This window comes from Notechis scutatus, chromosome 1 (assembly GCF_049901735.1).
Source record: "Notechis scutatus isolate UNSWTSFEM ecotype Mainland chromosome 1, rNotScu1.2, whole genome shotgun sequence".
In the NCBI taxonomy this organism is placed as follows: Eukaryota; Metazoa; Chordata; class Lepidosauria; order Squamata; family Elapidae; genus Notechis; species Notechis scutatus.
This window is the reverse complement of record NC_142009.1, coordinates 168,053,589-168,081,438: the sequence shown is the minus strand read 5'-3', so window position 1 is coordinate 168,081,438 and position 27,850 is coordinate 168,053,589. Positions and strand designations below refer to the sequence as shown.

The 27,850-nt window shown below is 40.8% G+C and overlaps 1 protein-coding gene across 4 annotated transcripts in view; it reads left to right on the top strand.

The window, feature by feature from the left end:
* Positions 1–25,934, top strand: part of CREB1 (cAMP responsive element binding protein 1) — a 57,731-nt gene extending 31,797 nt beyond the window's left edge. For 2 of the 4 annotated variants that reach the window (XM_026673188.2, XM_087949464.1), the window contains exons 5-9: positions 1,443–1,585; positions 2,409–2,459; positions 3,615–3,797; positions 6,836–6,986; positions 20,157–21,239. In XM_026673188.2, the coding sequence (XP_026528973.1) occupies positions 1,443–1,585; positions 2,409–2,459; positions 3,615–3,797; positions 6,836–6,986; positions 20,157–20,301 (673 nt within the window). In that variant the 3' untranslated portion in view covers positions 20,302–21,239. Of the gene's footprint in view, positions 1–1,442; positions 1,586–2,408; positions 2,460–3,614; positions 3,798–6,835; positions 6,987–20,156 lie in introns of all 4 variants that reach the window. The other 2 variants (XM_026673187.2, XM_087949465.1) reach the window with 2 other exon arrangements.
* Positions 25,935–27,850: the final 1,916 nt, after the last annotated feature.

Below are 27,850 nucleotides of genomic sequence, written 5' to 3'. Positions count from 1 at the left end.
TTGTCATGCCATTGTTTACAGTCTATAAAATCTTGCAGCAGCTAACCAGGTGTTCCACCGTTTCTTCAGTCTCTTTGAAGAAGAAATACTTGCTGTCTGTTGCTGTTTTCCCAGCACCAGACTGCAAGTGTTCTAGCTTTATGTGCGTTTGTCCTTAAGGCTTGATCTTGTACAACCAGAATTAGCCCCTCTGTCTCTTTCTTCAACTTTCCTGTTCTTAGCCATTGCCAGGTCTTGTAATGTATTGGCCAGGTAATATTTTATCTTCCCATGTCACTTTTCTATTCTTCTTTTGGTCCTTCTTATAGGCCATTTTGGTCACTCTAGTATTCAGTAGTAGTAGTAGCAGCAGCAGCAACAACAGCAGCAGTGCTGCTATGACTAAAAAGAGACCCCTTAAGCACAATCTAATAGAATCTAATACATCAATAGTATGATTACAATAGCAATAAGCACCTTATTTCGTTGTTCTCAGGTTCTGAGTACAATGACAATAAATTTATCTTATCTTATCTTATTACTTTTAAGATATAATGCAGCATTCTGGTTATTCTGTCTCAGTAATAGACAGTAATACAGAATTCGGTAATACAGAATTATGAGAAGTACAAAATAAAAATAAGTACTGAAAAAGTGGGATGAGAGGAGAGAACTACAATATAAATTGCTGTGAGTAGTTAATTTGAATTTTTAGTTTATGATAGTACATAATATATATATGTTTTAAAATGTAAGTGCTATTAACAACTGAGGGATAAGAGGACAGATATGTTATAGATTATTATCTTTTTGTAAGAATCGCCTCTCCTCTCAACTCAAGAAAGTAAAAACTCTTAAAGACGAAGTATTTCAAAAAGAACCTTTTATTGAGCAGAAGTGAAAGCAAGCTATTCAAAGCAACGTCTGAATACCCTTAGGCAAGACAAGTAGAATTAAAGCAGTAGAGACCCTTCCCTTTAGCCAGATGCGTATTCAACCAATCCACAGGTGTGTAGATGTTATTGTACCAGCCGAAACAGATAAGCATATGTTCCCATGGCCATCTTCCGCTAGCTTTCAAAGTGAAACAACCCACATGGCCCTCCCCCTAAACATTCCCCAAGAGGTGAAAATATCTCAGGGCACTTCAGGGCCAGGATACAAATTATAAAATAACAGATGTCACAGGCAATAGGAATGAATCAAATTCTCCCAATTGAATGGCAGTATCATGTTTAAGGATCTGACACTTTGATTCAGAGGCAGTATATATCTAAATTCTTGCAAGAGCAGAAGTGCTTTCATGCTAAACTTCCAAGAAAAGTATAGCTGAAAATGGTTAGGTTGGATTCATAATATTCTCAGGTTTCTCTACAAGTCTTCTGTTACGTGTATTGTAAGATTATTATAAACATGGTAGTTATTGGATTGGTTAAGATTTCTCCAACATTATTTCTTTTTAGGAAAATATTGAATGATTTGTCCTCAGATGCCCCAGGAGTGCCAAGGATTGAAGAAGAAAAATCTGAAGAGGAAGCAACAGCACCTGCTATTACAACTGTTACCGTGCCAACTCCAATTTATCAAACAAGCAGTGGGCAATACAGTATGTGATCTGTTTTTTATACAATAGTAGGAAAGGAAAAATATATAAAGTCTTAATTAAATATCAAAAATGCATCTTCTACCCAAATTATAATTTCCCATCTGAAAAATGTTCGGAGCTCCATATTTGTCACTTTTGGATTTTGAAATTGTGTCACATCGGATATAATATATGACAACTTACCAAAGAATTATGAGAACCAAAGAGAAATGTTTGTGCAGTCATGCTGTTACTTAACAATAAACCCAGTGATTGCTCGCAAAACAAAACATTTGTTATTAAAATGAAACAATAGCATACAAATGTGGCACATCAGCAAAGGAGTAGGGCAAATGAAACTTAGTTAAGCATTGTTACACAGGTGTTTTGTTTTTCATTAAACATATTTTAGAAAATTAGTATGCTTTGTGCCTTCTAGTGCCCTTCTTAATGCTATGGATATTCAGTAGTTCAGTCCCATTACTTTCCCAGCAGGTATTTCACTGCCCACTTCACTGTAAAGGATAGAATACTCTTCACCTATTCACATACGATCTTGGCTTTAAGGACCAGTTTACACAATCAGTTGAAGTGAAAAGTTTCCAGGCAATAAAATGTTGCATTTCATTCATATTGAGAATGATTATAATATATAATATTTGCTCAACAATAGTTACTGCGTGAAAGCATAATTTATGTTCTAGTTTATCTCATGACAGAAGCATTGCCATGTGAAATCACTCGTACATGTTCAGTGATCAAGGCTGGGAGGGTGGATGAAGGACATAGATTTTTATTATTATTATTTGCTCTGGTCCCCAGTGTGGTCCTGATTTTCTTTTAGGGACTGGTGTTGCTGATATCCATCATCAATATGGCAATGCTGTGCATGCAGGTATTGTCTGCATGAATGTATTGGTGTATATGTGGTGGAGCTGAGGAACTGATGGTGGCAGCATTGAATGAGGGACCATGTGTGAATGGTATTTTTGTTGCAGTCTGAGTGAGGTGTAGCAGACTGAGGAGCTTCATGAAAGTGGATACAAAAATAAGTACAGAAAAATACTAAGAACAGTAATTGTACGTGAAGAGCAAAATAAACTAACACAGAGGCAACAGAGAAGAGAGCAACTGATGAAGGATGAAACTGATAAAAATATGTAAGAAGAACAAAATATATAAGATAGAGGGGAAACCATTCTTATTTATTTTATTTATTAGTATCCTATCTTTATTTTTTGTACAAATAACTCAAGATGGTAAAAATAATTAATATACCTTCCCCCTCCTATTTTTCTCACAACAGCAATCCTGTGAGAGGGGTTGGGCTGAGCGAGAATAACTGGGCCAAGGTCAGGTGGCTTTCATAGGTGGCTTTCATAGCTGAGACAGGAACTGAACTCACAGTCTCCCATTTTCTAGCCTATAACCCCCAGACCATTGGAATGAATGGAGCTCGGTTATCAGAAACAAATTGCTATTTTTATTACTTTTATTAATCATCAGCAAAAAAATTATCACCAGTTTTTTTTAACAAATTACATATACTTTTCATTACCAAAAATCCAAGGAATCACACAATAAATGCATATTGTTATTAAATACCAGTATCTGGATTGATTGATTGAATTAGAAAACAAATTGTAATCTTTAAAAAGATCACATTTTGCAAAGTGCATATAATAAATTACACTTTCCTACATGGTAAACAAAATTCAGTATCTCTTCAGAAGTACATCAGTACATTCTTTTAATGATTATGGGGGTGGAGAATGCTTCAGCTGTTCTGCCATAACAGGTTTAAGAAAAACATGCCATTGACCAAATTAGTTTTCAGCATTGCCTTTTGTGGTGATTTATCTATCACTTATTGAAATTGCTGCATCAAGATAATGTCTTTGTTAATAACTGTAATGAATAAAATATATTCAGAGTCATAATGTAATCACAGAACACAGCATAAGATTAAATGTTTTAAACAACCTTATTTTCAGATTATTTACAATGTTCTTAATATCTGAATTGCTTACCTGCTTTTGCCTGTTTCCAGTTGCTATCACCCAGGGAGGTGCAATCCAGTTAGCAAACAATGGCACGGATGGAGTCCAGGGCCTGCAGACTCTAACTATGACCAATGCAGCTGCAACCCAGCCGGGTACCACCATTTTACAGTATGCACAGACTACTGATGGACAACAAATTCTGGTACCCAGCAACCAAGTAGTGGTACAAGGTAGGATAAGGACATTGTTAAATGATTTATTCAAAGGTTGATGCTTGCTTGCTTGCTTGCTTGCTTGCTTTATTTATTTGTTTGTTTGTTTGTTTATTTATTTATTTATGCGTCGTTCATTCTTTTAATTGTGAAATTGTTAAAGTGCTACTTACTAGAATAGAAGAGGCCTTTTCTTCCTGTTCTTCAAATAAAATCTGTTAGGATATGAGGAGTAGAGCTAAAACAAGCAAGAGCTATAACCATACACATTTTTTTCTGACACAAGTATGTGAACTTAAGGGAGAACAGAAATGCAAACATAACACACACATACATGGAAATAAATTCAGAAGCTATTCAAGGCTACTTCTGGTAAAGAGGTTTGAAAAGATTATAGAGGCCATGCTCTGCATTGCCTTTGCTACTTCATTTCTTACAATTTTCTGACTCTTTTAAGTAAACAGTTCAGGAATGAGACAGATCATTTCTACCAGCAATTTCTTGCATAATAGGATTGAAATTACAAATGGATTTATGTGAAACTAGCCCAAGATTTGATTTGGGCTATTTCACATTGCCTCCCTCTAAACTCTTAACAAATAATATCTTTAATCTTTTCTTTAAAGTTTTATTTCAGATTTTCCCCAAATTATCTTCAGCTTTATTAGTAGCAACAATTTTTGGAGCAACTATACTATCAGAACTATAGGTTATTATTGCAATTAGAAATAGGAGATGTGAGACCTATGTCAGCTTGAACCTCTAATTAAGAACAATCTTTAACTCCTATTTTTTGAGAAATGTATAGTTTACTAGAAGTCAAGTGAACTACTGTAATGCATAGCCAGAACTGAAAATCATGCACCAAAATTCTGAAGTCTAACTTTTCCCTCTCTTAGTTGCTTCCCATCACTGGACCCCCATGTCTAATCAAATTCAAGAAAGATGTTTTCAGAACGGTCACTTCAGCCATAGGTTTGGTATACGGCTTGTGTTCCATTCCCTTGAAACTACTCTGGGAAAGATACATTGAACTTTTGTTTCCCTTAATGCATCCCCCTTCCCATCTAGTCCCCGCTAAAGTTCATGGCAGCTGATTCTGAATGGTTGCAGCTGTGAGGTGACAGCTGACAGGAGATCCATCACATAGTTTAAAGAAAGTTTAGGATACTTGTCTTGGTAATTACATACATAAGGCAAATTGGCAGAAACTATGAAAACTGGATGAATTAACCTCAGTTTCAATGCAAGAACTGCCGTGGAAGATAATACATTGCTGGCACTTGACTCCAGTTAGATTGGCTCATGTATATCAGAATTATTCTTCCAAATATTGGACAGGTTGTCAAATACAAACTTGATAAAGCCATATCTTTTTGATGCAAAAGTTTGAGGAGATACTATCCCTTACAGAATTGAATGTCCCCAGAATTAGGCTTCCTGCATTTATTTACAGCACCAAGTTTAAAAATAAAAATATTTAAAGTAGCTAAAATAATTAATTGTCCAATATTGGAAAACTCTAGATAACATAATTGGGATGTGAATTAACAAGGCCACATTGTCACATTAGGGAAAAAAAAGTTAAAATATAATTTAGAAGCCTGTTAGAAAATGAGGAAAAAGGGATGGAGGAGTTTTATCTGCGAAAATCATAAAATGCGGAAAAAGATATTAATATATAAAATTCATTATAATAAAAATTACAAAATGGATGGAAGATGATCAACTGGAGCTGATTGAGTTGGCAGAGATGGTAAAATTTACTGTACAGCTTAGAGACAATATTATGGACATGTTTATAAGAAAATGGAAGCCATCCATGGAGTTTTTACAAGTTTAATATAATAATGGATTGTTCGTGAAGGTACTAAGATTAGTTTATTTCTCACTGTGCAAAGGAGGGAATATATTAGATTTATTTGAGACATATTTGTCAACATTCAACCAGTGTGGACAATGTATGTTTAATGTTGATTCTATATATGTTGTGCACACTTTTTATTGTTTTTTTTTCTTTTTGTAGTGTTTGTAATTTGGACGGGGACTGTCTTTCTGTTTTTGTAGTTTTTAATACCCTATCTTTGAAATATCATTTATTAGAAGGAAAAAAATTAAAAGAATGAGATATCAGAGGCAGGAACCACAGTTTTATGAAATATGGATGGGTCTTATGATTTACCATTACAGCAGTAGACTATAATATGGTGATAGTTTACCAATTTACCATATATATGGTGATATATATGGTAAATTGATGCATTTATAGTACCTATCTATTTATATCTTAATAGATTTGTTTGTATTTTGTATATTTTGTTTCTCTATGCATCTGGGATTTATATTATTTTGCTCACTTGATAATGCTTGATAATCATAGTTAATCATAGAACAATAAAAACTAATTCTGTTATATGATTCCTGGAAAGCCCAGTAGTTTGCTCAGGTTGAATTTAACATATTTGTTGAATTACAAAAGACATGTGAATCAGGAATATATGGGAGACAGGAAAGGAAACCTTAGGAGAAAACATGTCAGAAATGTAAAGGCAGAAAAAAAGGAAGAATCTTGATAGTAGTTATATTGTGAGGGAAAGAGATAAAGAATAAGAGCAATGGTTGTGGGAGAAGAGGTTGGAGAAAGAGAAGAGACACATAAGATTGGGTAAAAGAAGCCAAAAAAACGGTATTCAGATGAAAATATCCTTTGAATATCAAATATGATTTGGGTAGGAAATATGATCAGGAAGGGGAGATATTGTTTACAGTAGTTTCAGAAGGAAAGTGATCAGGGAACAAAGTAACTAAGAAAGAGGGATATGAGACAGAAGTCAAAGAGGATATTCAATGCAAAAAGAAATGCTTGAGGATTGTATGTTATTTCTATAAATGCTGACCAGTAGAAACTTCGTATTGTTGCGGTGATAGTTGCAGTCAACCATGCCAGTTACATTATTGGAAGAAGAAAACTGCCAACTAGTATTAAAAGATTTTCAAATCATTTTAAGAATTGTCTTCTAGTACTGTCAAGTATAACATTTTGTAACTCTTTCCAGCTGCTTCAGGAGATGTTCAGACCTACCAAATTCGCACTGCACCCACAAGCACCATTGCACCTGGTGTTGTCATGGCATCTTCCCCAGCTCTTCCCACTCAACCAGCAGAAGAAGCAGCACGAAAAAGAGAAGTCCGTCTAATGAAGAACAGGTTTGTTATACAATTCAGCAATAGCCAAAAATATTTTTATTTGACTTGAGCCCAACATTTTTGTTACTGACAGTTGTTAAGTGAGTTGTGCCCCATTTTATGACCTTTCTGCCACAATTGTTAAATGAATCACTGCAGTTGTTAAGTTACTACCATGGTGTGTTAAGTGAATATGATTTCCCCATTGACTTTGCTTGTCAGAAGGCCATAAAAGGTGATGATGTGAGCTTCCAGAACACTGCCACCATATTAAATAGGAGCAGTTACTAAGCATCTGAATTTTGATCATGTGACAATGGGGGTGCTGCACAGTGGTGGGATTCAATTTTTTTTTACCAGCGGTTCTGTGGGCGTGGCTTATTTGGTGGGCATGGATTGGTGGTCATGTGATTGGGTGGGTGTGGCTTGGTCATGTGATTGGGTGGGCATGCTTGGTCATGTGACTGGGTGGGCGTAGCCAACTTGACATCACTCACATCAAGGGGTGCCTTACGTGACCTCAAAGAGGTCTCTATTTCCCTCTCTCTTTACTATTACTGAACATTCAAAATACACTATTTAATGCTATGTATATATGCCATATGTGTACATACATATTACATAGTATAGTGTGTGTAAAGGCACACAAAAAGATACATTATCTACTATATATGCTGTATGTGTATGTACACACACACACACACACACACACACACACACACACACACACAGAGCTCTTCTAAAACTATGTTTGGAAAAACACACCCATAGTCCACTTTCTGCCACACATTTAACTATAACATCTGTACATTAGAACATTGCACATGCCTTCAGATTTACTTCCCTAGCTTGCACATGACCATTAGACCCAAGAGAGGTCATGGATTGAGTAAAATGTGGTGAAACTTACTTAACAACACTCTTGCATAGCAATCAAAATTTTGGGCTCAATTGTGGTCATAAGTGAAGGACTATCTCTACCTTCTTCTGCATGGCAGCCTTGTTCTAGTAAACTCCTCTGTCAATTTTCCTCTCTGTTAGAGGCACCAAAATAATCCAGATTCCAGATGATTTAAGGTCTCCTGCTGGAGCAGGGGGTTGGGCTAGATGGCCTCCAAGGTTCCTTCTAACTCTGCTGTTCTATGATTCTGTAAGGATCTCCTGCTGGAACAGGGGGTTGGACTAGAACAGGGGTTTTCAAACTTGACAGCTTTAAGACTTGTGGACTTCAACTCCAGAATTCCTCCTCCAGTCATGTTAGCTCAGGAATTCTGGGAGTTGAAGTCCACAAGTCTTAAACTTGCCAAGTTTGCAGACCCTTGGACTAGAAGATGACCTCTGAGATCCCTTCCAGCCCTTGATTGCTGTTCTGTTTCAAAGAGTCTTCTGAAGCCAGGGTTTGTGTCCTTCCTTCCTCTCTTTTTTTCCCTCTCCCTCCCTCCCTCCTTCCATCCATGCATCCATATATCTCATTCACTTTCTCCTCCCTCCCTCTTTCTTTCTCTCCCTTCCTTCCATCCTGTTTTTCTTTGTCTATCCCTTTTCTTCCTTTCTCTCTCTCTTTTTCTTTCTTTCCCTTTTCTTTCTTTTCTTTTTCTCTTCTCTCATCTCTCTCTTTCTCTCCCTCCCTCTCTTTCCCTCTCTTTCTATCCCTTCCCTTCCTCCTTCCCTCTCCTTCTAAAGCTAGGAGACCCACCTGAAACACACACAGGCTTCCAAGCGCCCACCTGAAACAAACACACAGTCACACATGCTTCTAAGCGCCCAGCAGCGTCGCTCGTTGCAAGGGTCCTTCTTGGCCAGTCTCCAGGCAGGCAAGGCTTCTGGGTCCAACAAAGGGGCAGCAGGCAGGCGGGACTTCCTCCCCTCCTGCTTTTGGGGAAAGTTAAGGGCTGGGAAAATAAAGCTAGGAGAGGAGACACACCTGAAACAAACACACAAACACACGCTTCTAAGCGCCCGGCAGCATCACTTGTTACAAGGGTTCTTCCCGGCCAGTCTCCGGTCCCGCGTTGCCTGAAAAAGCCAGCAGGCAAGGCTTCCAGGTTCGGCAGGCAGGACTTCCTCCCCTCCCACTTTTGGGGCTGGGAAATTCAAGTGAGGCCTGTGCAGCAGCCTCGCTCCCCCCACCCCCGCCCCAACTTCCTGGCAGCTCTGGGCTAGGCAGCTTTTCCAACTGCCTGAAACCTTACATACCTTCCTCCTGCACCGAAAAAAACATGCGCGGCTATAGGCTTCTTGCAGCGGCTTTGCTGCGCTACTCCAATGTGCCGTTCTAGGCACCGGCCACGCAGGTCCATCCCATTGAACCCGCTGCACTAAAGGTCTTGGCCAAGCAAGTCCGAGTGCAGTGGTGCAGCACTCCGAAAGAGGCAGCTGGAAGAGACTTTTTTTCGGTCTCCAGCCGCCCCTTTTTCAGCACAACTGGCCGGTTACTCCCCTCCTTCTCCACCTGTTCTGTAGGGCTGAGGAGGAGAGTCGTCGGCTGGTTGGGGGAGGCTTCTTTTTTTTTATAACAAGTTTTTATTAGTTTTTGAAGACAAACAAAACATAAACCTTGTACACATTAAACCTCTTTCCCTTGTAAATTTTTACAAGGCAGATAATACAATATTTTATACAATGTGATTTTAATATTTCTTCTCATTGAATTTAATCATCATATTCATATTTCCCTCTGTCTTGTTTGCAATTATTCTCCTCCCGCTTTCCTCCAAGGTTTTACTAGATCTCACATAGACAGAAACACACAAAACACATAAAATAAAACTTCTTTTCAAAAAGTAGCTTGGCCCCGGATTACCACTCTTTGTATGGACTTCAATTAAATTCATATTCATCTTATATGCCATTACCTATCTTAATTACCATTCTGTAATTTCTTTATAGCTTCTCCCGCTTTCCTTTCTTCTTAATTCTATTTTGTTTATTAACTTAATTTAAATCATTATATTTCTATCCTTTGTCCATTATTTTCCAATTATATATTTCATTCCCCATAGTAAAATAAAAGAATTCCTCCTGAAATCACAAATCAAAGTATGATGCCTTTCCATCGCACCTCTAAATTAACATTTAAGGTAACTCCAAATTCCCCATCTGATTCTGCTTAGTACATACTACTTACAAAAGAAAAAAAGAAAAAAATAGTGAATCTATAACATAGTTAAATATATCATCAAACATTAAATCTCATAACATTCCAATTATCTATTTCAAAAGCAAGTATCACAATAATATATTCATACTAACATCCACGCAATAATCAATTAAGCTCTACATTTAAACTAAATATTTTAAACCTTATTTTATTAAATCTTAAATTCTACCATTATTAATCCTTTAATATTTTAGTCTTTACTCAGATCTTATAAAGTTATAATTTTCTATTTTTAATACAAATACTACAATACTATCATATGTACCTTGCAGAATCCTTTTAAAACCAAATTATATTACCCTTTACCCCTAAAAACCATTTCTTTTTCACATCTTGTTTAATGCCCTCGTGGCCTTTTCCCCCTTCTTCCTCCCTGTCTTATCCCATCTGATCTTTTTACCCCCTTAACTTCCCCTCTCTGTTGTATTTCTCTTCCCTTTTTGCTTTCTAACCTCATATTGATTTTGCATCTTATTTTCTTCTTTCTTAAATATTTTTAAGTCTTATATCCTTTTTTCCCCCTTTCTTTCTTCTTTCTTTCTTAAGCACCTCTATGGGTTCATTAAAGATGGCTTCTTCTTCTTCATCTTCTTCCATCAATTGCTGTATTTGCTGATAAGTAGCAAGCGCCATTTCTAAAAAGCAAAAATTTGTCCCACATCATCTTTCTTTATTTTGCCATATTCCTCTCTCAGTTCATCAGCAGATAAAATCATTGTAAATCCTCTTTTTCTTAAAACAGCCAAAGATATTTCCAAGCTTAAAGCAAGTCCCAAAGTCACCAAACAATCCAAACAAAACACAAAGTTCTTCCCTTCTTCCTGGGTTAAAATCAGTTGCAAAGGGAGAAAAAGAAAACCAGTCTGTATTTTAAGTTCTTATTGCAGTAACTTCCAATCTCTGAAATCTTCCAGGCATCTCCTTCAACAGAATCTTAGTATAAATTTTCCTTTTGTCCTCTCCCTTCCCATTTATAACCAGAAGCTTTAAATTTTTACCTTTTATAGAATAGTAGTATTTTCAGCATTCATTCGTTAATTCCATGTGGAAGGAGAGTAAACTTTCACTTGAAACACTTTCACTCGCTGCTTGCCAATCTCTTCTGGAAACAAAGTATCTTTCAAACAAAAAACCAAATCTCAGATTTCAGGGAATTATTAAATATATCCTCTAATCCCAGTTCAGCCAAAATAACTTTCGCTTCAAAAAATTCTCCTTCTTCCTCCAGCACGATCTTGTCCGGTTGCTGACTTCTTTGTGGCGGCCATTGCTGACCGCCGCTGGACCGACTTGAGAAAAGGAGGTTGTGCCGGGTGGGGAAGGGGTCTGCGAATACCCCAACCCCTTGTCTGGATCCTCCCTATCTTCGGTTGCCTCTACGGGCAACCTTATCCTCGGACCCGTCTGGGTCGGAGGAACCAAGCGCGACTAGCGCGGCGAGATCGCAGAGATCGCGAAACCCCACTGCCTCCGAAGCCGACAAACTGGAAGTCGATTGGGGGAGGCTTCTTGTGCTGCGAAAGAGGCGGCTGGAGACTGAAAAAGAGTCTCCTCCAGCTCCCTCTTTCACAGCGCAAGAAGCCTCCCCCAACCGGCTTCCTCCTCCTCGGCCATACAGAACAAACGGGCAGAGAAGGAGGAGAGCAGCTGTCTGGTTGGGGGAGGCTTCTTGCGCTGAAAAAGGGGCTGCTGGACATGTGGCCACCTACTGGCTGACTGGGCCAGTCCGGGCCGGACTGGAAGAGGCACATCCGCCAGGAGAAGGAAGAAAGCATGCTCTGGGAGGGTGGGCAGGTGGGTGGATGTCCTGGGGCCGCTGCACATGTGCACCGCATGTGCAGCGGCTGTGGGACATCTGCCTGAGCTGCACCGCGGACACCATGTGGTAGGGAAAGCTAGGAGAGCTATTGGGGTAAGCCAGCAGTTGCGACTGGTTTGGCGACCCACGCCAAATCACCGCTACTGGTTCACCCAAGATGGTGCAAACTGGTTGAATACCACCTCTGGTGCAGTCATAACTCACTTTTTTCAGTGCCGTTGTAACTTCAGACACTAAATGAATGGTAGTAAGTGAAGGACTACCTGTATTTGAAAAGCAGGCCAACAACTTTCTTTACTTCCATTCTAAAGAAAGTTTTATTATATAAGATGAAATTGATGGTACGAAAAGCAATTAGTTTATCTGAAAAACATGAATAAGGAGATTTGCAAACCTCTTGTTGTGTTGCAGTGGTTAATAGAGCCAGAAAGTGCAGGACAAGTATTTTTTTTTTAGTTATGGCCCAGAATTAATCTTGTTAACAGTCAGAACCATTTCATTTGCAAGGCAACTATGCAATATCAACTAGAAATAAATTATTTCAAGCAAGACAGCAGGATGACACGTATTCAGTCAATTTATATGATTTGATAAAGTCCAAATAAAGTTTATCAAATAAAATATTCATTGGCTCCCCATGCAAGTATATCAACCAAAACCATAGATTATTATTGTATTTGTTCAGTGCAAAGTTGCATAGTCAGTGTGCAACATATAGCTCATTAGATGTTCTACTTATACATGGCTCCTGTTCATTCTTAATTGTGCATTCTCCCTTTAGTTTATTGTCTGAAGAAGGAACTCATATTTTTATTGTTGTTTGGAATATGCCAGAAGAATCAAACAATTGGTCTTTTCTGCAGCACATTCTTTTAAACAAGCAGAGTTGGAACATTTTTAATTTGTTAGATAAACCCTCTTGCTGGGGGGGTTTGTCTCTAGGTTGTTGTTTTTAACCGGGGTGGGGGAGAGGTTGGCAATGCCTAGGGAAGGGAAGGCATACATCCACAGGTCACATGGATATATTTAAAGGGCCAACTAATGTCATTGGTGTTGGGAGATTCATTGGTAAGGTGATAGTGACTGGATGTGTGATATTCACTGGAGCAGTAACTGGAGTTAGTAAATTGACAGGTGAGTGTTAACGGAGAAGTCATGGACAAAGGGCTGGTTATGGTAACAGGGCGGCCTAAGCTCATTGGGCTGTGTATGTTAACTGCGCTCAAAATATTGGCTGGACTTCTCATATTCATTGCAGCAGCCACAGTGCAAGGCACTGATCCTTCGGTACTCACCCCCACCCCACCCCAATTGTCAGCCACTGTGCTGCTACTGTGGGAAAGCAGCCACCGCTTGTTCTGACACCCCTGACCTGCCTCCCCCACCACCAGGGCTTGCACCTGGGTAGCCAGGCCCATCATGCCAGTAACACCAAAGATGGTGATTTTCTTGCAGGCTGTGGTATCTGAACCTCCAGTCTCGTGATTTCCCTTCATGCCATTGCCATTGCCCCCCTCACTGCTCCAGCCTAGGGCCAAAACAAGCCTTTCTGCCTAGAGCTCCTATTTGGGGATGCAGGGCCAGCGCAAGGCAGCACTTTGCCGTTTCAGTTCCCGCAGCGGATAAAGCATCCATGAGCCGCAGCCAAGGCCAGAACGAGCAACCAAAGCCCTTCTCTGCCATTGCGCTGCCTCCCCGACTCTGGTTCTTGGAAGAGCCACTTGCTGGCCCTGGGCACCCGAGGGAAGCGCCAGGTGGCAATTTCGAAAGGGGCAGGAACAGTTTATGCAAGATGCGGGATACAGCTTGAGTCTCCTCGGTTGGGGCACTTCCCTGCAAATTGTTACCTGGCCCGGCCTTGGTGTTTGGAAAAACAGGAAAGTGCAGAAAGAGGAGGAGGGGCCTTACCTGGAGGCCAGTTGGCAGATAAAATCTGCAAGGTTCTACTGTTGTTCTTTCAGGGAGCAGTCCCCGCCTGGCTCTCCGGTCCCTGCCCAAACTCACGGGTAGGCAGCACTGCTCAGCCATGCGGGTCCTTCCATCGCGCCTTACTCTTAATTCAGGGGTCGCCAACCTTTTGGACCTCAGGGACCACTAAACTCATAATTTTAGATCCCAGTGACCACTAACTGGTTCTGTGGGTGTGGCCTAATTTGTGGCTAAGGCTTGGTGGTCATGTGACTGGCTGGGCATGGCTTGTATGTAAATATTACAAATATTTATATAAATATTGATTTTTTTTGTAAAAAAAAGGGGAAACTTTTACCCAAAATCAGGCAAAGCAGGCAGGCAGATTGAGTTGCTCACAGAATCATTCAGTGATCTGTCTGTCTGTCTGTCTGTCTATCTATCTATCTATCTATCTGCCATCAGCTAGCTCAGTCTCTCAAATTTGCTTGCCGTGAGTCTCCACTGAATTTGCTTGCAAGCAAATCTTCAGCCCTAAGGGAGGTTTGGCTGTGCTGAGCCGAAGATCTAAAGACTAGCTAGAAAGCAAGAAATCCAACCATTTCCTGCTTCCTAGCTAATCTAAATCTTTATCAAATAAAATATTCATTAGCTCCCCATGCAAGTATATCAACCAAAACCATAGATTATTATTGTATTTGTTCAGTGCAAAGTTGCATAGTCAGTGTGCAACATATAGCTCATTAGATGTTCTACTTATACATGGCTCCTGTTCATTCTTAATTGTGCATTCTCACCTTTAGTTTATTGTCTGAAGAAGGAACTCATATTTTTATTGTTGTTTGGAATATGCCAGAAGAATCAAACAATTGGTCTTTTCTGCAGCACATTCTTTTAAACAAGCAGAGTTGGAACATTTTTAATTTGTTAGATAAACCCTCTTGCTGGGGGGGGGAGGGTTGTCTCTAGGTTGTTGTTTTTTAACCGGGGTGGGGGAGAGGTTGGCAATGCCTAGGGAAGGGAAGGCATACATCCACAGGTCACATGGATATATTTAAAGGGCCAACTAATGTCATTGGTGTTGGGAGATTCATTGGTAAGGTGATAGTGACTGGATGTGTGATATTCATTGGAGCAGTAACTGGAGTTAGTAAATTGACAGGTGAGTGTTAACGGAGAAGTCATGGACAAAGGGCTGGTTATGGTAACAGGGCGGCCTAAGCTCATTGGGCTGTGTATGTTAACTGCGCTCAAAATATTGGCTGGACTTCTCATATTCATTGCAGCAGCCACAGTGCAAGGCACTGATCCTTCGGTACTCACCCCCACCCCACCCCAATTGTCAGCCACTGTGCTGCTACTGTGGGAAAGCAGCCACCGCTTGTTCTGACACCCCCTGACCTGCCTCCCCCACCACCAGGGCTTGCACCTGGGTAGCCAGGCCCATCATGCCAGTAACACCAAAGATGGTGATTTTCTTGCAGGCTGTGGTATCTGAACCTCCAGTCTCGTGATTTCCCTTCATGCCATTGCCATTGCCCCCCTCACTGCTCCAGCCTAGGGCCAAAACAAGCCTTTCTGCCTAGAGCTCCTATTTGGGGATGCAGGGCCAGCGCAAGGCAGCACTTTGCCGTTTCAGTTCCCGCAGCGGATAAAGCATCCATGAGCCGCAGCCAAGGCCAGAACGAGCAACCAAAGCCCTTCTCTGCCATTGCGCTGCCTCCCCGACTCTGGTTCTTGGAAGAGCCACTTGCTGGCCCTGGGCACCCGAGGGAAGCGCCAGGTGGCAATTTCGAAAGGGGCAGGAACAGTTTATGCAAGATGCGGGATACAGCTTGAGTCTCCTCGGTTGGGGCACTTCCCTGCAAATTGTTACCTGGCCCGGCCTTGGTGTTTGGAAAAACAGGAAAGTGCAGAAAGAGGAGGAGGGGCCTTACCTGGAGGCCAGTTGGCAGATAAAATCTGCAAGGTTCTACTGTTGTTCTTTCAGGGAGCAGTCCCCGCCTGGCTCTCCGGTCCCTGCCCAAACTCACGGGTAGGCAGCACTGCTCAGCCATGCGGGTCCTTCCATCGCGCCTTACTCTTAATTCAGGGGTCGCCAACCTTTTGGACCTCAGGGACCACTAAACTCATAATTTTAGATCCCAGTGACCACTAACTGGTTCTGTGGGTGTGGCCTAATTTGTGGCTAAGGCTTGGTGGTCATGTGACTGGCTGGGCATGGCTTGTATGTAAATATTACAAATATTTATATAAATATTGATTTTTTTTGTAAAAAAAAAAAGGGAAACTTTTACCCAAAATCAGGCAAAGCAGGCAGGCAGATTGAGTTGCTCACAGAATCATTCAGTGATCTATCTGTCTGTCTGTCTATCTATCTATCTATCTGCCATCAGCTAGCTCAGTCTCTCAAATTTGCTTGCCGTGAGTCTCCACTGAATTTGCTTGCAAGCAAATCTTCAGCCCTAAGGGAGGTTTGGCTGTGCTGAGCCGAAGATCTAAAGCAGGGGTGGGCAAACTACGGCCCGCGGGCCACATCCGGCCCGTTGGTCTGTCCAATGCGGCCCGCCCCTGAAAAAAAATCGCTGCCATTGGTCTGTCCAATCCGGCCTGCCCCTGAAAAAAAATCGATGGGCGTGGCATATTGCCCTGTGCCGCGTGGCCCCCAAAGCTGCAAAACAGTGCGGAGCGATCTAGGGGTAGGAAAGAAAAGAAATTTGCAAAGGCCTCGGCTGGGAGTTGAAATCACCTTGAGTGCGACCTCTCCGAAGGTGAATCCCGCTGATCCCCCTTTTTTCCGGGGCTTCAGGCTTAAACTTTGCAAAGGCAAAGCTTGCAGGCTGGAGCGTCTTCCCGCCGAGGAGCGGGAAGGGTTCCACCAGCGAGGGGCGGGCTGCTTGGAGCCACCTAAAGCTAGGCCGCTGCTGGTGGAGCCTTGCCCTGCCTTGCTGCCCGTTTCCCGGCTCGGCGGTCCTGCTCGGGCGGCACTTTAAAAGCCTGCTCCCAGCACCCGAGCAACTTCCCAGCAACTTTCCGCTTCGTTTTAACTCGCGGGCGCTCGCGCCTGGCCCCGAGCGCGCGGGGAGGGGAAGCCCGGCGGGCGGGTGGGCAGGCGGGCTGCTTGGAGGAGGCGACCGGCGGCGCTCCGGGCTTCCCCTCCGCCGTGCGGCTCGGGGCCAGGCGCGGCGCCCGCGAGTTAAAGCAAGCCGAAAGTTGCTGGGAAGTTGCTCGGTTTTCCGGGTTTCAGGCTTTGCAAAGGCAAAGTTTGCAGGCTGGAGCGTCTTCCCGCCGAGGAGCGGGAAGGGTTCCGCCCGGCAGGCGGGCGGGCTGCTTGGAGTGGGCTGCCGTGCGGCTCGGGGCGCGAGCGCGAGCGCCCGCAAGTTAAAAGCAAGCCGAAAGTTGCTGGGAAGTTGCTCGGGTTTCCGGGGCTTCCAGGGCTTTGCAAAGGCAAAGTTTGCAGGCTGGAGCGTCTTCCCGCTGAGGAGCGGGAAGGGTTCCGCCGGTGGGCGGGTGGGCTGCTTAAACTTTGCTCGGGCGGCACTTTAAAAGCCTGCTCCCCCAGCACCCGAGCAACTTCCCAGCAACTTTTAACTCGCTGGTGCTCGCGCCTCGCCTCGAGCCGCACGGAAGCCTGCTCCAAGCAGCCGCCCGCCCGCCGGGGAAACCCTTCCGCTCCTCGGCGGGAAGACGCTCCCGCCTGCAAAGTTTGCCTTTGCAAAGCCCTGGAAGCCCGGAAACCCGAGCAACTTCCCAGCAACTTTCGGCTTCCTTTTAACTCGCGGGCGCTCATGCCTGGCCCGAAGCCGCATGGCGGAGGGGAAGCCTGGCGGGCGGACTGCTTGGAGGAGGCTCCGGGCTTCCCTCCGCCAGGCACGGCGCCTGCGAGTTAAAAGGAAGCCAAAGTTGCTGGGAAGTTGCTTGGGTTTCTGGGGCTTCCAGGCTTAAACTTTGTAAAGGCAAAGTTTGCAGGCTGGAGCGTCTTCCCGCCGAGGAGCAGGAAGGGTTCCGCCCGGCGGGTGGGCGGGCTGCTTAAACTTTGCTCGGGCGGCACTTTAAAAGCCTGCTCCCAGCACCCGAGCAACTTCCCAGCAACTTTCGGCTTCCTTTTAACTCGCGGGCGCTCGTGCCTGGCCCCGAGCGCGCGGCAGAGGAAGCCCGGTGGGCGGGCAGGCTGCTTGGAGGAGGCGACCGGCGGTGCTCCGGCAGCAGCAACAGGCAGTTTCGCCTGGGCTCTGCTCAGGTGTCCGGCTGGGGCTGTCAGGAGTTGCTACCGCCGGCGCAGCTCCGTGCGGCTCCAGTCCGCGTTGCCTTGGGAAGGAAAAGGCAAAACCAGGAGCCGCTGAGCCTGAGCCTCCGGTGCCGCTGCTCCGTTGCAAAGCACCGCCGCGGCTCTTCCTTTTTGCCTTTCCCTTCCCGAGCAACGCAGGACTGGAGCCAGCGCGGAGCCGCGCCGGCGGTAGCAACTCCTGACTCAGGGGGCCTCCGGGGAGGGGAAGGAGGAGAAGAGGGGGAAGGGGGCGATTCCAAAAATCTTGTGCTGACCCGGCCCGTCTGTCAAATTTTAAAAGTCAATGCGGCCCCCGAGCCAAAAAGTTTGCCTACCCCTGATCTAAAGACTAGCTAAAAAGCAAGAAATCCAACCATTTCCTGCTTCCTAGCTAATCTAAATCTCCTGGCACGGCAGAAGAGGAAAAATAGCAATTTAGCAGGCAAGTTTACCGGGTAAGGAGTGAGTGGGCAGGGAGGGTTCCCGGGGGGCCATGTGGGTGGCGCAGCCTTGTGTTTCTGCATAGCCCAGATTAATTGCTTTCTGGGGGTGCTCTTGGGGTGAGATTTCTCTGCGGCCCACCAAAAATTTTTCTCAGCCCACCGGTTGGCGACCGCTGCTCTAATTGGCATGGTAGGCTCAGTTACTCGTCGGAGCAGTCACCACCTCACTCACACCTTCTCATCCAAGCTGCCAGTTGTTGCTCCAGTTCTTTCCACCATAGCCACGCAGCCTTTTCTTCCAATTCTAGCTACACCTTGGTACTCACAGCTGCGGGAGCCCAACACTGCAGTTCCCCTCACTCCAACCAATGGCCTCTGCTTGCGTCAAGAAGCCAGTGGCTGGGCGGGAGCACATTTCCCTCCCCCGACATTGGTTTTACCTTCCAGTGCCAGCCCACAGGGCTCGCACCACTCTGCTCACCCGCAGCTGCCTGCGAAGGTAAGGCCTGTGCTTGGCCAAAGGGCGGGGCCCAGCAGGGGAAGCCAGCTGGCAGAGGGGTGATGTGGGCGGTGCAGCCTCATGCTCCCTGGTCACTGGCAGCTGTGGCAGGTGAGGCCCAGCAGCTGTGGAGTGTCTGGGTGGGGGCAAGATATAGGCTTGGGGGGCAGGTGGCAACAGCTCGCCTTCCTTTCTGCCACCAGCTGTGGGAGAAAGGGAAAAGCAGGCAGGACTCGGGTTGCGGCCAGTTAGGAAAGCTGAACTGCTGCCCAGAGCAGGGCCCAAAAGGTGACTGAACCTTGCCATGTCCACTGCACGCCCTGACGGCTCTTCGGCCTAGCACGGTGGGCCCAGAGCAGATTTCCCTACCTCACCATTGGCCTTACTTTCCAGTTGCAAGCCACGGAGAGGAAGCAGAACTATTCTCTGATAAAGTGGAGAAATCTGCATCAGTGAATTACTGACACAACAATTGTTTGAATTCTTATCAGTGTGACAATCAACTCTTACATCAGCACTAAGAGTTCTGTAGCTTGGGCCTTTCTTGTATTCCAAATCTAGAAGAATTTTGAGAGACCGAGGGAGAGCAATCTCTTTCTTTCTCTCTCTCTCTCTCTCCCTCCCTCCCTCCCTCCATACACACACACACACATATGTTTTCGTAGATTTTCACGGGTACAGGTATGCAAGTCTTGGTGTGTTCAGGTCTTTTCCAGTGTAAGATTGAGAATATCTTCTTATGCTGAAAACCCCAGCTCAGGGACATTAATGGGATCACGGGGCACAATATGTAGAGACAAAACCTTATAAGTAATTGTACTGAGCCTTGCAGAGGATATGATTGCTTTAATGCTTTGAGAATTAGAGTTATTGCATACTAACAAGAGATTTGGTAATAGAAGGTGTTATTATACTATTCCAGTTGATGGTTTCTAAACTTGCAGCCCTTCATTGCGGTAACCTACTTTTTATATGGATGGGAAGGAAAACTCTGTTTGCTCTAGCTCTAAAATTACTATATTCTTGAAGTTAAAATCAGCTATGAATGTTGAAAATTATCCTCAGCCTGTATATTTTCTCTTATTTTGCCTACAGGGAAGCAGCACGCGAGTGCCGCAGGAAGAAAAAAGAATACGTCAAATGTCTAGAAAACAGAGTAGCTGTCCTTGAAAACCAAAACAAGACATTAATTGAAGAATTAAAAGCACTTAAGGACCTCTATTGCCACAAGTCAGATTAATTTTAATTCCCCATTTTTGTTTGTTAATGGGGAAAAAGACTGGTTTGGTGATTACCAAACAGACAAAATGAACTTTTTATTTTCTAAGCATTTTTTTCTTTTTCTTTTTTTTCTACATACACAACTGTCTGAAAGCAACTAAGGAATTTGATTTATCTGTGCTCGGCATTAAACTGTGAATGTTGCACATCTGCCTTTACTTCTTCCCCTCCTGAAATCAATTTCATCACAGTACACCCTGATTCTGAAGAAAAAAGCAAACTTCCTCTTCAAGAAATAATCTTCATTTGTGACGTTACAAGAATTGGAGGTTTCTTACAATAATTTCAAGAGTCAGCATAATCTCAACTGAATTCCTTAGCGAGAGTCACCCTGGACTTTTGCCCTGAAATACTCAGTGGGCCACATATATAACCAAGGTATGATGCACTGAGGTTGCTGTGGTTGCCAAGTTATTGCATAATTTCAAATATATGTTAGCAATTGTACAGTTAACATCTATATGGGGGGATAATGCCAAAGGAGATGCATTTCAGGTATACTAACCATAGAGGAATAAGATGAGCTGAAGAAATTAAGGAAGAGGCAAGTGAGGCAATTATGAACCCAATCCAATTTTTTTACAACAAAAAGAACCACTTATTTTCTATAATGTTTTAATAAGCTTTATGTAGCCAGACTTCTGAATTCAAATGACAACTATCACTTTATACTTGGTTGGGATGCGAATTGGTAGGAAGAAATAGTGTAGTATATGTTTAAGATGGGAACATAATATTATATTCACTATTCTTTCCTTTTTCTGTATCCAAAAACAACATTATCCAAGGTAACAATTAGAAACATAGTTAGCATAATGCACACTTTGGGAAAAGAAAACTTAAAGCTGTCCTAATTGTATCATGCAAGTAATAATTTTGAAACTTTGCCTATCAAAACTTTGCCTTTTGACTTTTCTATTTTGCTTAAACCTCTTTTGATATATCTTTAAAAAGAAGTAAATTCATTCTCTGTTGCATAATCTGCATGTATAATGTGGATATGATAAAGATTTTTTTTGCTAAAATCCTACCTATTGTATATTCAGATGCTGTTACATTTATCCAGTGGACACATTTATCAAACACATTTAATGCAGTCTACAATTCATTTAAGCTGACTATTATCAATAGGCCTCCTGCAATTTAAGGTTTTAATTATATACATAAAATTGCCATATGCAAAGTTTTAATCATATTTTTCAGGAGCAAATAAAAGAATCTGGCAGCCATGAGCATAGCAAATCTTTTGAAACCATTAGAATTTATTTGGTGAAAAAAACATATCCTGGAGTTGATTGAAGCTGAGGATCCATGAGGGTCAGAATGGGATTGTATGGAGACAATTATAGCCCAGTCATTATTTCAATGTGTATGTATGTATGTATATATATATACACACACAAGCTATTAAAATAAACTTAAATGGTAGCTGTTCTGAAAGATAAAATACCAGGATATATTAAGGAGAATTTAATAATGTGACGATATAGGGGGATTACTTCATTTTTAAAAACATTTTTCTGTGAAAACATTTTTTTAATATATAGGAACAAATAAACTTTTTTCTTTGTTTATATAGTCAAAACCAATTCTAGATTTGGAAAAGATAAATGTTCCACTCTCCTTTTAATTTGCTAGGCAGACTTGCTTATCTTCCTACTGGCATGGAAAATAGATACCTGAACATTTGTATAAATAATTTATATATGGATTGTGATCTTTCATAAATTGGATGAAACAGAATGAAAGCATATAAATTAAGCATATAATTAAGTGCTGCTATTCTGAAATTTTCATTCTCTGTATCTTTATAAAAACAAGGACTTTGGTCTAGCAAAGATTTGGGAATATATGCTTTTAGAGAGCTGAAATCCACAATTTGTAACTGTATTGTGAAATTTGTCTTTTCCCCCCCTGGAAATATGGTAGAATCATGAACTCACTGATTTTGCAGAAGTCATTTTTGTGACACTGTTGTCGTGGTATGTGGTATCTTTTTGTTTGGATAATTTTGAAAAAGTATCTCATAAAGCTGGCTGTTTTGGGATCACATACATGGGTTAACTTGTATAAAAATTATGCAATAATGTAAGATTTGTTTTAAAGACTTAAGTACTGGAAAAGCAACCACCATAACTCTCTCCACTATTTTGACATCATTTGTAATTATTGGGTATGGTTGTATTTTAGCAGATAAGTCACCAGCTGAGTGGGCTGTTTGGGGGGGTGGGAAGATAAATAGCCTTTACAGCTTTTGTAAGTGCTCTATGAAAGAGGATAAATCTCGATCACTTGTAGTATCACAGGATCTGTTGTACTGGTTCTATAGTAAATATAAAATTTACATTCTGAGATTTTTCACCAGCAATAACACAACATTTGCGTTCACTTTATTTATCCTGTACTGAGTTACTTAGGCATCTGGCATTCCATATATACTTTGAATCATGTTTTAATTATCCCAAGTATAGAGCAGATTGGTTCCAATATTTGTTTTGCAAGTAACAGCCAAAATGAACGGGGGATAGTACTGAAAAACCAACCCTCCGTTTGTATATTACTAATTTATTGAGTTAATAAATTTATTGAATAGTTAGTTTCTATTATACATGTGGCCCCTTTGCTGTATAACAAATGTTTTGTTGAGTTTATTGACTGATTTAACTAAAACAATTGGCATAGAAAGGGCTAGCTCCATTATAGTCATCTTACATAGAATTGATTTGAAGTACAGTTTCTATATTTTACAAAAGAAAAAAAAAACATTATTCAGGCAGTAAAAATATTGCCTGAGGTGTTCTTCTAAAAGATATTCTTGGAAAGGTTTATGTATAAAGTATGTACATATATAAAATATATATACACAGTATATAATCTATAGCTCTGAGAGCTTTTAAGTCAGGAATGCTGAATATTATAGTATATTGAGGTCAGAAAAAATAGTATGTATGTGTGCAGATACATGCTTATTGTTTCTTCTCTTTTCCACCCCTGAACACCCCTCCCCCCAAGTTTTGAGCTATATTATTCTGGCGCTTATTGATATGTTGTACTGTTGTTTACTTACCCATTTTCAGTTACTTTATTTCACTGCAGTTTGTATTTGTTATGGTGAATTATGAAGTGATAACAACTATTTAAAATTCCTCTTGTTCCCAAGTTCTTCACTTTGTGCTTTGTCTGTTGGGCAGCTATTCATTTAAGACAAAACAATTGGAAAACATTTGGGTTATATGGAGGGAACAAAAGAGAAAAGTGGTTGCTCAATATTTTATTTGCATAATTTTACCCTACACTTGACTAATGGAAAGCATTGTTACTAGAATTTGAAAGATTACTTAAGCTCAGATACGTTTGGTAATTGCACAGTATGTCTGTTCTGGAATCTACCATGTTCTGTAAAACTAAGCAATTATAATATTGCATAATGCTATAATCTTATAAAAGAGGAGAGCTTTCATCATAATTATAACTAAGAACTGAAATACATGATCAGCAGATACATGTTTTATTGTGGATATGTACCATTTGAGATGCTTCAGGGATGAATGTTTGTTCATGCACATTAAAAAAAACTAGCATGTTAAATGAGAAAGTTGCTTTCTACTTTTGACATCACAGTTTTAATGTGTGGGAATATTCTTTTTACACAAAGATGCAAGTGTTCATTTTTCCACTTACAGCCTGCAGAGGAATGGCTCAGCAGCAGATACATCTGAGTGTATGAATGTGACTTTAATGTGCTCCTGCTTATGGTGGGCTTAATATCTCTCTGCTTGGATGTTGTTACTCAGTGGACTCTCACGATAATCCCAAGAGACAGCTGTTTTTTTAGAGGCATCTGCACAAGACAATACCAAAGATTGAAATCTCAAGTTAGGGGGATCCAATAAGAGAGGCTAATATTTAATTAATCACAATATTTCCCAGTGCCAATTGAGATGAAATTGCATTAGTGTAGTGTACTGTTTTATAACACTAAACATGTAGTGTTTTATAATATCCTTTAGGATTTCTTATGTTGTATGAATCCATGTTTGCAGATATTATGCCTATTGATATACGTACAACACCCTGACCACCCAAAGAGTTCTGAATATTTTGAGAAGCACTGTCACCTCTGGACTGTTAAATAAAGAAATGGTGCTGAAACTTTAGCAATCTACAGCTTTGTAATAACAATTTTCATTTCGAATATAGCATAACCATGGTCAATAATTAGAATTGAATTATAAATATTGCAATCTCACATATCTCTACAGTTAGGAATTCTTGTGGTTAATTCAGGATTGTTATTATGAATAATGATACATTGTTACATCTGTAAGGAACCTCATACATTTTTTGCATCCACTTGCCCACTTTCTCAGGGTTACTGTATATTTTAACATTGCTACTCTGTAGCATAGGTACATATAATTTATTTCTGCAATGCTAAACTATAAAGAATGTGTCAGTAGCTTATCTCAGTACCGTATTTCAGAATATATGGCTGAAAAAAACCTCAAGGATTTTTGGAATTGTAGTGCATTCTCAGTGACAGCATTTTAATTTTCCATATGCACAGAACATAACTGAGCTGTATTTACATGTGGTTTCTTTTAAACCCACAATGAACCCAGGGCACTTCAACACTCTTATGTATCTGTGGAGTCTCCTCACTTCCATTAATTGATCTATTGATCATGTAACAAATAAAATGTTGGTGCATGCCTAAGTGTTTCAAAGCAAGTATTTGCTGTACTTCAAGGGAGTATTGTATCACATTGTTACCTGAGTCTCAGACTTCGCAAGATGCATTAATGGTATTCTGAAAAACAGGTTTCCAGAATAAAACAAGCTGGTTGTAATGACAAATTCATAACAAAAAGTAAGGGATAGTTTTGAAATGCTTTCTATAACTTGTGTGGTATCCAAGTGCCACTCCATTTTTGGGTCATGGGGTTATTTGTGAAACAAATGAAATGTTAGATCTTTAATTTCATTTAAGATTTTACTATTCAAGTATGCTTCACACTAATTTGAGGAGCACCAAGGAATGAGAAGGTTGTGCAACATCTGATCAAGGTATTCGTGTTCTGTTTGGATCTCAGGTTCACATGAATGTGAACTTTCTTTAGAATATTGTGGGAGGAGGGGCAGCTGTACTAGTTTTATTTAATAAAATTTATTCTCCCTGTAACTGATTTCTTTATGCAAAACAATCAGCAAAAAAACCAGGGTAGCGAACTTTTTAAAATGTTTTTATTTCAAATTAAATTACTAGGCAGAGAAATACAAACTAGAAATGGATTAAGTTAAATTGAGAATTCCTTATTATTTTGAAATATCCCAGTTTTAATTTTGTAATTTATCCAGTTGTATTATTTTTTTAACGTACTGGGTTATACTGCATTTTATTAACATTGTGTACATACTAACTGCTTTGTGTTTCAGAAGCTAGTAATTGCTTTATATTTTAAAGTGATCTTTGTGAATTTGTGAAATACTGTCATAAAGTGCTTTTTTCTTACTGTAAAGTTTGTGGTATAAACTCATAAAACTCTTTTTACACATCTATGTGCGGATACATAAACCTGCTTTTAAAATCTTTTTGAAGTCTCTTTTTTCAGATGGGATAATATATTAAATAGAATCACTTTCCCTATGTTTGTCAATTACTCAGTTGAGACTAAAATATAAAAAGATTAAGCATGTATTTCAAGTAAGAATGCAAAAATGCAATTGGCACAGACCACGTGCAAAGCTCCGAATGTTTTTTTCTTATTTGACTATTTCATAATTGCATCTTTTAACTCCATCTTGTTTTGCTAACATGATTTGCCATCCTGTCCTTTCCCTGCCGCACATCTGCCCTTCTTGTATCCACCATTCTTTCCATAACACATTTCACCTCCTTCCCTTTGACTCTTTGTCACACTTAGTTACATTTGCATATATTTTGAGTGTATGAATGCATGTATGTGCATATTATAAGTGTGATTGTGTATGTGTGTATACATGAGTTTTACTGCACATGAATACTTCTGTTTAGCTTTTTAAAAATGAAATATAATAGCCTTAGAAATGTATGATCTCAGCCTGTTGGAATTTGCATGCCCCTATTCTGGACCATATCTTTATTATTTCTATTACACAACGAGAAAAATAATTTTTCTAATCAAAATAATATATTTATTATGGGATGCTCAAAAAACTGAGTCCATGTCCTAGAATATACAAATGTAAGGTGCTGTGCTAAATATGAAAATCTATAAAATTCTGCACAGGACAGAACTTTATTATTAAATGGGCTGTCTCGAAACAATATTTGATCAGTTTTTAAGCATTTTGGTGCTACAGTAGAGTGACCCATTATTAAAGGACTCTGAATTTCAGTTCAAAATATGTTTGGCTTCTAGAATGAACCCTATAATCCCCTGCATGCAAGTAATACCTCTGCATATGGATTCCTTAAGATTGGAGAAATGTACAATAACAAGTTGGGTATCTGCTTATTATGCCACAAAGGAGCAATTTGATTTTAAGATCCACATTCTCAAAATAAAATTTTTGGACAATACATTCAGAGGGTGCGTTTCACCCACACCACCTCTATAAAATTTGCCAGAAATGGGAAGATACAGATCTTCAGAGAAACATTTGGAGCGAGTTCAGATTCTGCTGTCTAGTGGCATCATGGCCTTGTTTATGTTACAGATTTTTTTAATACTTCAATTTTATATTATGTTTAAGCTGTTCAAAAGTCTTTACAAATGGAGTGGTAGATAAATGAAAATCATCTGATGCCATTGAGGTAGGTGCTTTATTAATGCTGTGCAGGTTTGGTAGGGAAAGAATCAGCTTTGGTTCAGCCCTGACAAAACAGTGGGTCTGGGGTTTAGAGATCTAGTGTCCAGTGACTTTCTATGGATAACTCTGGAAAGGACCATGCTCCCAAGGTCAGGGTTAATGTGAAATCTGAAGGTTCTAGATTTATAGCATATAAAGAGCAGGTGGCAGCTGTCCACGATTACATGTGCACTATAGTTGTGCCTACTCACAGATCAAGAAGCACTACTTATGACCACTCAGACCTTAAGTCACTTCCTAACTGAACTGTAGCAATAGAGTCCTTGGGTCTTGAAGAGCATTTGTAATCTTCAGCTGGCCCAAAACAACAGTTCATGGAGTTGCATTACAATAAGCATCCATAGAATAAACCCCCCCCTCCCAGTGGATGCAATTGACAATGCTGGTTGTACTTTTATCTCAGAATACGTTTTTATTACATTATAAAGTAGTAAAAAATACAAAAGCAAATAAGAGGACAATGAAGGGAAAGGGGAGAGAAAAGTGAGGAGAGGTAGGGAAAGAAAAAGAAACATTGACTTCCGACTGTTGCAGTAGAATAAGGCATTAACAACAAATCACAATTTTTTGTTTTACCATAATAGTATGAACCAGTCACTTCTACAAGTCTTATCAATCTGTAAAACCTAAAATCAAAGTTTCATTCTCCGCATCAA